General features: G+C 38.9%; 3 protein-coding genes across 3 annotated transcripts; 1 reads left to right on the forward strand and 2 right to left on the reverse strand.

The window, feature by feature from the left end:
• The first annotated feature begins 245 nt into the window (after positions 1 to 245).
• Positions 246 to 3,530, forward strand: MSRB1 (methionine sulfoxide reductase B 1). The gene is made up of 5 exons (XM_077373194.1): positions 246 to 486; positions 2,451 to 2,562; positions 2,755 to 2,820; positions 2,994 to 3,191; positions 3,285 to 3,530. Exons 1-5 carry the CDS (start codon positions 309 to 311, stop codon positions 3,310 to 3,312), a joined length of 582 nt encoding a protein of 193 aa, XP_077229309.1. The 5' UTR covers positions 246 to 308; the 3' UTR covers positions 3,313 to 3,530.
• A 2,325-nt stretch (positions 3,531 to 5,855) lies between these two features.
• Positions 5,856 to 6,173, reverse strand: LOC143860380 (chlorophyll a-b binding protein, chloroplastic-like). The gene has a single exon (XM_077370970.1). It carries the CDS (start codon positions 6,171 to 6,173, stop codon positions 5,856 to 5,858), a length of 318 nt encoding a protein of 105 aa, XP_077227085.1.
• Positions 6,174 to 9,002: 2,829 nt separating this feature from the next.
• On the reverse strand, positions 9,003 to 9,994 carry LOC143860319 (chlorophyll a-b binding protein, chloroplastic-like). Its single transcript, XM_077370898.1, has one exon. The coding sequence runs from the start codon at positions 9,900 to 9,902 to the stop codon at positions 9,105 to 9,107; it is 798 nt and encodes a 265-aa protein (XP_077227013.1). The 5' UTR covers positions 9,903 to 9,994; the 3' UTR covers positions 9,003 to 9,104.
• Positions 9,995 to 10,756: the final 762 nt, after the last annotated feature.

Here is a 10,756-nt window from a genome sequence, read left to right on the forward strand (position 1 = left end):
ATCTCCATTCACATTCAGCCCCTCACTTTCTATGTGGGTCCCACCATTGAAATGGCATGAACTTGTGTTGGATCAGACGGCTAGGATTGGCCACTTGGAGTGATTTTCTGTGCTACCTTATCTTCATGATGTATGGGTCATCTGATGAACGGTTCGGATCAATCTGGTGTCATGTGGGTGGGTCCATAATGCAGCTCTTAGATAAGCACAGTATCATTTGACATTTAATATCAGATTAGAATCTTTGAGAGCTTTTATACATATTTTATTATTAATTTTTTTTTGAGGGCATAGGTCAGAGACCAGCAATGGCTTTGAATGGCATAAGTTCTCCCATTTCAGGATATCTTTATTCAACACAGCGTCTGCACTCCAAATCGTCTTCTCTCTTTTCCTCTCGAGTTTTAAAGAAACCCAACAGATTAATACAGTCCTTCTCTGCAATGGGTTCATCTTCATCTTCTCAAAAATCAGACAATGTTCAAGGTTCTTCTCTTTTTTTCTTATTAACTCCAATAATTTTTTTCTTTGACTTCCCTTTTTCTGTTGGTATTGTTCTTCATCTCTCTCTCTCTCTCTCTCTCTCTTCTTTTACTGTTCTGGTTGAATTTGATGCTCAGTGAGTCTTTTTTCTCCTAAATTTCTATATCTATTATTCCTCTGTTTGTGGTTCATCTAAGGATGGATGTTGTAGTAATTTTTTTTTGAGAACTTTTAAAATCTTAAAATGATAGTTGGGCTTTGTGAAAAGTTGGAAATTGGGTTGGTTTTAGATTGATCAAGGCATGAGAAACCCTGGATTTTCTATTATTGGTTGTATGTAATGTTTATAGCCTTATATGTAATGTCATGAGTTTTGTATGTTATTTCTATATGATCGAAATTTGGGATTGGGTTGGTGTGAAATTAATCGAACATGAAAAGACCTGAATTGTGCAATTATTGGCCGTTTTGTGGAAAATTGGATCTGGGTTCTTGAAGGAATGGCCCAAGCATGAAAAACCCTGAATCAGTTGGTTCTTGATTTTGTCTGACTTTCATGCCAATCAAGTTTTTTTTTTTTTTTTTTGGTGTCGGGTGATAATTCCTTATCAGATAACCATGGGATTTTTGTACTTTTCCTGTGATGTCTTCTAAATATGCATGAGGTGCTTGTATGTCTTCGTTTATGTTTCCAACTTGGTGCCTAAGTGTATGATGGATCATTCACTCTCCTTTGTAGTTGTAGGGTAAGTGTCCTTGGTTTTCATGGAACTTTGATGTGGAAGTTATTATGAGAAAACAGTGTATAAGAAGAGAAGAGGACTAAATGTGAAGTGTTTTCTATGGAAAGATCGTATACCTTTCATCTGAATGCCCTTAAGCTCGACAACAACTTCTAGTACAACAAGAAACATGAGTAGACATGGGAGAATATGGAAAGAATTTGATGAAGGCAATGGATGTATTTCAGAAGAGGAGGGTAATGTTCTTTATGAAGTCTCTCACGACTCTTGTTTGGTTAGTAGGAGACTTTTACATACTCCCAGGGAGGAGGGAAATTGGTTGAGACTTTTCCATCAGACCTATGGTTGTAATCAGCAAGGTTTTAATCTATTTTCTGCTACAGATTTATTCCCTTACGTTTTGTTTTCAACTGGAGGCAAGTTGCTACAATTTCCCAGCGGTAAACTGTTTCTTAGGTGATTCTAGATCTGAATATATTATTTGGAAATATAAATCAAGAGCTTTTCATCATCTTTTGAATCTTGTTTCCTATTAAAAACATCATCATAATTGGTATCAGAGTGTCAAACTGTCAATCATAAATTTTTTATACATTAATTGTCCTCTGAAGTAGTTTCTACATGTGGTCAAGGCTGTATTTGCTACTGAGCACTCCACGTTTTGTATATATATTTTTTGAAATGGAAGCATACATGTTTGGTAAATGAAGTCGAAGGAGAGGATCCAAGATTGCATAGCTAATTCCCTACTATCTGACTTTTCTGATATGTTGTTCTATACCGTGGTCCATCCTCTATGAATCTGCTGCAGCAGGGTTTCATGTTGGATTTCAAAATATGCAGCCAGAGCCGCTCCTGTATTAGGCGCAAGGTATTGTAATGTTGCTGGTGAATCCACCATTTTGGCTACCACAATAGTGTATTCCATTGCCCCTCATTCTTGGAAAGTTGGAAATACATTTTGTTGCTTCATTGATTGTTCAAGCAAATCTGGCCATACATATTTGAAACACCAAATAGAAAATAAGGATATCACCGGTATTGAACAACTTCTTTGTGGTTGGATGTGCACGTGCAAGCTTTCTGATTATTATATATACGTGCCTCTTGTTATTCACTTGTTTTGATCCTTCGACTCTATTATAGGGTTCTGCCATCAATTATCTGTGTAATAATAACTGATTTTACTGGCCACATTGTTTTTCTTTATCCTTTGGTTTGCAGAGGCAGGCATGGTAGATTATACATCTATGACTGATGAAGAATGGAAGAAGCGCCTTACAAAGGATCAATATTACATATGTAAGCAAAAGGGAACCGAGAGGGCTTTCACTGGGTATGATTCATATTGCTTAAAAAAAACCCATTTTCCGCCACTTATCATTCTACAAGATGTTTTTACTTTGCTGAAAGGATTTGGTGATATAGGTAATTTTATGTATGTAGTATCTGCTGTTATAGTATACTAATAGTTAACTTTATCCTCTTCCACTGACCATCTCATCCTTCATTTTCTTTTCATTTTCAGGGAATATTGGAACACCAAAACCCCAGGAACTTACCTTTGTGTCTGTTGTGACACACCACTATTTGAGTAAGTGCTTTTGTCATTTATGCTAGTAGCCAACAATTAATGGAGAGACAAAAAAACAAGGTCATGAGATTTTGGGCCACTTCTTCAGGGAACTTGTTTGCACGAGTTCTAAATTGCCAAACAATGAATCTTTTGTCTACAAGAAATGCTCATTTTAGCCTTTTCTCCTCCAGATCAACCACAAAATTTGATAGTGGAACTGGCTGGCCATCTTACTATAAGCCCATAGGAAACAATGTGAAATCAATGTTAGACACGTCAATCATTTTCATGCCGCGGCAGGAAGTTGTTTGTGCAGTTTGTGATGCCCATCTTGGCCATGTCTTTGATGATGGGCCTCCTCCTACTGGGAAGCGGTATTGTATCAATAGGTGAGAACTCTTTTCACTGCTGAAATCAGCTGAATTTTTTAGTAGTTCAATCTTGATGTTGATTGCATGTTATTGTGATTACCATATCTGCAGTGTTTCTCTAAAATTGAAGCCGAACTAGGAAGACATTTTCAGCTAGTATCTGAAAGATCGACGGTCTTCAGTTGGAATTTATGATACTATTCTAATATACTTTTATATTAAAACATGTATTGCATAACCCACTCAATCCAACTTGGTTTTGGTATGTTATGTGTCCAATTTGTATTATAATCTGAGAACAATCAATGGCTATTGTAGATGTGTAATTTATGTAGTATGTATTGTGATTTTCTTTCAGATTTGTTTGCTATTATTGTCATTTTGATTAAAACGTCGATTTTCTATGGTTTTGTGGTTGGCGTATGGATGTTCCAAGTTAGCAACTCTGTATTATTGGCCTTCTAAAGTTCTGTAAAGTTATCTATGATCCGTTTCTTCAAGTGTCACACTCCATCTTAAGCTCTGTTGGTATCCTGCTTAGCCCTGCAATTTCTAGCCTTGACTTGATGCAGCTGCATTTTTCACTCCAGTGGAAATACCTTTTGGATAAATCAAGATTCAATACTACCTGTTGGTCTATCTATGTGCTCTCAGTGCTCTGTAAATACTACCTGGTGGTCTATCTATGTGCTCCCAGTGCTGTGTCAATAGTATTTATTTAGTGACTTTTATTGGCAAGCACACATCTGGTCCATTGCCATGACTCTATCTTGAATTGGGTGATCCTATCTCTTGATCCATAAAGCTATTTAGAATATATATATATATATATTTTTTGAATGGCAAATTTCATTCCAATGGAGATGGCCAAGAAAGTCATCTCCATTGGAATTTAACCAAATAATAATAATAATAATAATAAACCATTGATTTTTATAGTCCTTTATCCTATAGATGGGATGTGCGTTCCGTTGTGGGTTTCCACATGATTGTCTCCAAGATCAAGGGTCTCAGTTATGCATACAAATTCCTACTTGGGACCCAAAAATTGTTCATGAGGATTGATTCCAACTCCTAAACAACCTTGAGGTCAGTTTGGTGTGCAACCTAATTGTACGTGAGTGCAATTTTTTCCCAAGATGTTCTATATAGAGTTGCTAGCTTGGAGTTCAATGTTTTTGTCTCCCCTCTTCTTTGACGGAGGGGAAGTGTATTTGTGCTTTAGACTTGTATTTTCTATTTTCTCTCTTTTTTTCTGGCTTTTCTTTACTTGTAACTTGTAAGGACCATCTCGGTCTTTTACTTTAGTTAATACGTTACAGATCAATCCCAAAGAAAAATTGTTCTAAGATAGCAGTGAGCATGTTGTGTTCGAAGAAGATTTCACCAAATTTGGAATTACCTTTGCTGAAATCATGCAATCAAAAGAATCATTGATCACTGAAAAATCCAAGGATTGATAATATAAAACATCAATCGACAAAATGTGTTTATCTTGAAATTGTGGAAGCTCAACATGCAATTGTGGTGGAGTTTTTTTTGTATATAATTTTTTAATATGTTCCGCTAGGAGGGTTTGCTTTTCAAAGTTTACATTTGTCCATCATGTGCAAGGAAGATTTTAGCTTTTTGGGTTGTTTTCATGATGTCTTCACTGACAAACTATTGGAGGAGAACGATTTAAACTCGAGGACAAGTTTTCTCCAGCTTATGGAGTATGTTGCAATCTAGTTTCCAATAGAAACCATGGAAGATACAAATCAAGCCAGGAAAGAACCAACCATAAGGGACCTATGAGTTTTGGTTGTTGAAGTTACAATCTATCGATCGAAGCTCCAATCCATTGATCGATAGCCTGAACCATCGATAGAGAGAGTCCAATATACCATCAATCAATTGTTCTGACCATTGATCCGTGGATTGACGAATCAGTGGTGGAAATGTGGAATTACAACTTCGAAGATTAATTTAGCAGGTTTTTCTTTGTTTTCTTTATTTTTGAGGAGAAATCATGTTGATTTAGGATTTTAGCTATATAAAAGTGATTCTACTATAAAAAAAAGAACATAGAAAGGTTCAAGGGTTTATGAGTTTAGGTTTTAATTAGGATTTCCCTATGAAGGATTTTACCATATTTTGAATGGAAGTTGGGTAGGTTTGATCCTCTTTAAGTTGGCGATTTATCTCATTGACGCATTTGGGGGTATTTGGAATTATACGGTTGGGACACCTTTTTTTTTTTTTGAATGGTGCAGCTGGGACACCTTCAGCTTCAGACTTTTAGGTCATTAGATAGAAATAAATCTATTTCTATTAGTAATTGTGTGAAAAAATAAGGGACCATGCTCTCAAATGTCTTTTCAATTATCTATATTGGTTTAGAATGATGCTTTAAACTAACTAGACTCGAATTTATGAGGTAAATCCCCAATTTTACCACCCATTACAGATCTCCAGTATATGGTAATGGAAGATAAATGGGAAGGCTATCATATTCTTATTCTCTTGTTTGCCGATTGAGCTTCCTTCTTGAAGTTCATCAGGCGATCTTGACATTTTCTTTTTTAGTGTTAGTAATTATATTTCATAGCATTGTGTGATCATGATTTAACACTACATCAGAAGGTTACCATTAGAAAAACACAAGATCTTTAAGCAAGTGCCATGTCCTATCAAAAGAAATCAAAAATTTTGAGTGGCTCCGAGCATGGCCCATCTGCAGTGGATGACCTCAAGCTCGCGGTTCTTGGCGAAGGTCGCGGTGTCCCAGCCATAGTCGCCGGGGAATTCGCCAGTGAGGTAGGAGGGGGCCTCACCAGAGAAATGTCCCAAGTACTTGACTCGGTCGGGGCCATACCATGGACTCCCAGAGATGGGCTTGGGCTTGGCAACAGTTTTACGCATACTCACCCTCCCTTCACCCATCAACTCAGAGGCGGATGGGGAGAGCTTGAGTGCCTTTCCAGCCAGTGAGGGAGAGGAGAGGGCCATTGTAGCCATGGTTGCTCTTGTTTCGGGTTCTTCGCTAGGAAAGGAAGGGAAGGTTAAGGTGGGCTACTCAAACTTCTGAGTGAAAGAGAACTATTTGCGTTTGCTTATACAGTGTAGAGGAGTGATAGAAGGAAATGTTCCTTATCCACGGAAATATAGACAACTCTCTTTGTATTGGTTGATGTGATTTTGATACGTGGCACCCCCTTCTCCACCACAGACAAACATCACCACGTTATTAGTGAATTTCTGTGTTCATATATTCTCCAAAGAGGACGAAGGGCAAAAGTGATGGCAAAAACCACTTGTTCAATGATTAAAACTATTTATTTATTGTCTTTAGAGTGAGGGGTTAAAAGAAAAAGCGACCTAGTGGGTCCAGGTCCAATGCCAAATGGAGATCTCATTCACAAGATTGAGGCTTGCAAATATCAACGGCTTGAAGACATTTTAGAAGATGTCCTTTTTTTTTTTTCTTTTTCTTTTTTGAAATAGTGAATCTTTATTAATATGAAACAACCCATGACTAAGGCGGACATAGGACTAGAACGACAAAATAAGGGAGGCCAGATATTCAGCATGGGAATTCTGACATCGACACTGCCTCGACATGACTATTTTGTGAATAGCAGCCCAATGTTAGGATTTCTTCCTCCTTGCTCGTATATTTGTCCCTTCTCTTCTCTTCACTACGTCCCTCCTCTTTCTCTCTCTTTGTTTCCCTCTCCCATCTTCTTTCTTTTCTTTCCCCTCCTCACCTCTTACCATATCTATTATTTCTTCTCTCATCTTCTCCCTTCTTACATCCTACATCTATTTTCTTCCCTTCCTTCTTTTCATCCTTTTCGGTTGGGTTTATAAACAATTCCTCTTTCCCCCTCAACCTTTTATTTTACCTGATCTTCTTTTCCTCTTTTCTTGATCTTGATCTTTTCTGGATCTTGATCTCCTTTTCTTTTCTTGATCTTGATCTTGATCCCTCTTCTTGGTCTAGATCCCTATTCTTGATCTTGATCTCTTTCCTTGTTGCCTTATACATATTTCCAAATTGATTTCATTGTTCGTGCTGCACACAAGGACTTTCTCCACTCCATTTCCATCCAATGCGGGCTTCAATTATCTTGGACTATTTTCAGACCTTCCCGGCTTCTCCACCACCCTCTTAAACTTCCGGCATAGGAGATTTGAGGTCGATATGCTAACTTTTCTGGGTGAGATCCTTTTTGCTACATTTAGCCATATTAGACCATATTTTGAGCCATCGATACCCTTGAAACCGTTTTCTTTGCATATACATTATCCATGAGCCTATCTTATCTAGTTTGGTAGTTACTTTGGGCCGTAGATTTCTCTTTTCTTTATTTTTCGATTGTATCTAGATCATACATTTATTGTTGCTCATATTTATCTTTATTGCTCTCTCTTGGTACGACTTGTTATGGAAAATTTTATTCTTAAACAGATTTAAGATCATTAATTGATGAAAATTCTTTATAGGCCAACTCCGAAGTAATACCTTAAAGGCGATTTGACTAGCTTTTTGAATACTTAATCTGAATTTCAGACTGGTTGTGCTATTTTATGTGAAGATTAACCCATCAAGCTCCAAAATTTGTCTGGAATAACCTGCGAATCCCTGGGTTTGCACCAGGAGGCGTACTTGTGATTTAGACCTGTATTTATTTTCGGCTTTTCTTTTCTTGTATGGACCGATTCGAACGATCGATGACGATTTAGACTCAAGAACAAATTTTCTTCAACTCGAGGAGTATGATGCAATCCAGGTTCCAGCAGGAACCATGGAAAGATCGAAATCAAGCCAAGAAAGAACCAACCAAGAGGGTCCTACAATATTTGGATATTGATGGCACGATTTATCGATCGAAGCTCTAATCCATGGATTGCTAGCCTGAACCATTGATTGAGAGTCCAATCAATCAATCAATAGTTCAGACCATTGATCTATAGCTGACCATGGTTTGATGGGTCGATAGTGGAATTGCAATTCCAAAATTAATGTTAGCAGGTTGTTCTGTGTTTTCTTTATCTATGACGAAAATTGATTTTGATTTAGGATTTTTACAAGTGATTCTACGATAAGGGTTTATGAATATGTTTGAATTAGGCTTTCCCTATGAAGGGTTTTCGAGCATTTAGGGTATTTCCCATATACAGTTGGGACACCTGCTGCTTCAGACTTGTCATTAGTTAGAAATATTGGTAATTTTGTGAGAAAATGAGAGACTATGCTCTAATCTGTCTTTTCAATTATCTACATCGGTTTGGGATGATGCTTTAGACTAACTGTTGGATATTTTCACAATAAAAATTTGTTTTTCTAAGAGATATTTATTTTGAGGGATTTACTAACATCCATCGCACAAGGCATTTCGCGGATGGTCTGTTGCATCTGGCAGCAGCCACAGATGCAGACTTTTCAGCAGATTTTGTCTTCATTCACGAGGTGGCTGCTGCCAGATGCAACAGACCATCCGCGAAATGCCTTGCGATGGACGCTAGCAAATCCCTTACTTTAAAAGACACTTTTGTTGTGATTTGTGAAGAGGTGGTGTTACTTTTTAAGAAGGAGCTCCGGCTACTCTTTTCCTTTCTTTACCTTCTCACATCATTTCTCGTTTAAACTCCTGTCTTCTTGACAGTTTCTTAGTTCCTTTTAATAATTATATTCCATAGAATTGTGTGATCATAATCCAACACTACACCAAAGGGACATCATTAGTAAAAGGCAAGAAAGTTTAAGCATGAGCTATCCCCTAGTAAAACAAAACAGAAATTTGGAGGGGTATTTGCCTCGTCCCAATTTTGAAAGGTACATGATGCACAAAACGTTGTTCTATTGATAAATATTTTCAACAAAGATCTCAATTCACAATCTCAAGCAAGAACATAAGAAGTTGTGTAAAAAAGACTTCCTCTCTCTCACTTGCCGGGGACAAAGTTAGTGGCATAGGCCCAAGCGTTGTTGTTCACGGGATCGGCGAGGTGATCAGCCAGGTTTTCCAAGGGGCCTTTGCCGGTGACAATGGCCTGGACAAAGAATCCAAACATGGAGAACATAGCCAACCTTCCATTCTTAATCTCCTTCACCTTCAATTCTGCGAATGCCTCTGGATCATCGGCCAACCCCAGAGGGTCGAAGCTGCCACCGGGGTAGAGTGGGTCCACCACTTCACCAAGTGGCCCACCGGCAATGCGGTAGCCCTCGACCGCACCCATCAAGATGACTTGACTAGCCCAGATAGCCAAAATACTCTGTGCATGCACCAAACTGGGGTTGCCCAAGTAGTCCAAACCACCCTCGCTAAAGATTTGTGCACCCGCCTTGAACCATACGGCCTCACCAAATTTGACACCGTTGCGAGAGAGTAGCTCTGGGAAGACACACCCAAGAGCTCCAAGCATGGCCCATCTGCAGTGGATGACCTCGAGCTCACGGTTCTTGGCGAAGGTCTCGGGATCAGCTGAGAGGCCGGCGGTGTCCCACCCGTAATCACCGGGGAATTCCCCAGTGAGGTAGGAAGGGGGCTCACCAGAGAATGGTCCCAAGTACTTGACTCGGCCGGGGCCATACCATGGACTGCCTGAGACGACTGGCTTGGGCTTTCCTACAGTCTTACGCATGGTGATCCGGCCTTCGCCGAGGAGTTGGGAGGTGGAGGGAGCAAGGTTGAGAGCCTTTCCGGCCAGAGAGGGAGAGGAGAGGGCCATGGAAGCCATTTCTGCTTTTCTTACTAGTTGTAGCTAGAGATGATGGTTGCTTTGTATTGAAGAGAAATGGGCGTTGTGTTGATGATGATGAGAATGGAGATGGTATGTGAGCTGGTTTTAATAGCAAAGGAAAGATGAAGAAGAAGATTGGTTCCTCATCTTTGGAAATCTAAAAGTGTCTTCCTATTGGCCGATGGATTCTTTATTATACTGGGACCAACCAGTTGGCACTCCTTACACCACACAAACCCTAGAGATATTTTGTTTTGTGTGTGGGTGAGCGTTTTGTAGGTTGCATATGCTCGAACGAATGCCAACAGTCCACGTTTCAATTTGAGATTAGACTATCCCTTCGATTTATCATTCTATTTCTATTTCTCAAAGACTATTGAGCCCACCAATTTGGATTATCCAAATCTTCATCTACTATCCTAACCCTCCGATATGTAGACATTTGCTATATGGGCATTGATGGACGACTAAGATTGTTTCATGTTGCGGATTCTTGGGCCATGGCCATCCATAGTGGGGCTGAACATCCGAATGGATTGGATCATTGAACATGCGATTAGGATTGTCACTAGATCATAATCTTGTTTGATCATTGAAGAGATTTCTTTCTTTAAGTATAAAGATATAATTTTCAGAATTTTTAAGTTTTCAAACTAAGACTGTAATCTCATCGTCAGATAAAATATATCTTGAGCCTCCTTGCCGTCTTCCCGATGATTTAAATGGGAACAGGACTTGGCTCCGCAGCGTTGCGGAATAAGGGGTGTGGAAATATCAATTAAAAGAATGGAATTGATATTGGCTATTAGAGCATTACGGATTCATCGTTAAGTGCTTCTGCAGCGTTGCGG

This window comes from Tasmannia lanceolata, unplaced genomic scaffold, assembly GCF_043159265.1.
Source record: "Tasmannia lanceolata isolate RefF3 unplaced genomic scaffold, GAP_Taslan_0.1 ptg000037l, whole genome shotgun sequence".
Lineage (NCBI taxonomy): Eukaryota > Viridiplantae > Streptophyta > Magnoliopsida > Canellales > Winteraceae > Tasmannia > Tasmannia lanceolata.

What these genes read in the sequence shown, in the direction of transcription:
- MSRB1 (XM_077373194.1), top strand. Translation starts at nt 309, where the DNA reads ATGGCTTTGAATGGCATAAGTTCTCCCATTTCAGGATATCTTTATTCA. An exon ending in AAAATCAGACAATGTTCAAG is followed by an intron (nt 487 to 2,450) that starts GTTCTTCTCTTT and finishes TTTGGTTTGCAG; the next exon opens with AGGCAGGCATGGTAGATTAT. An exon ending in ACCGAGAGGGCTTTCACTGG is followed by an intron (nt 2,563 to 2,754) that starts GTATGATTCATA and finishes TTTCATTTTCAG; the next exon opens with GGAATATTGGAACACCAAAA.
- LOC143860380 (XM_077370970.1), bottom strand. Translation starts at nt 6,173, where the DNA reads ATGGCTACAATGGCCCTCTCCTCTCCCTCACTGGCTGGAAAGGCACTC.
- LOC143860319 (XM_077370898.1), bottom strand. Translation starts at nt 9,902, where the DNA reads ATGGCTTCCATGGCCCTCTCCTCTCCCTCTCTGGCCGGAAAGGCTCTC.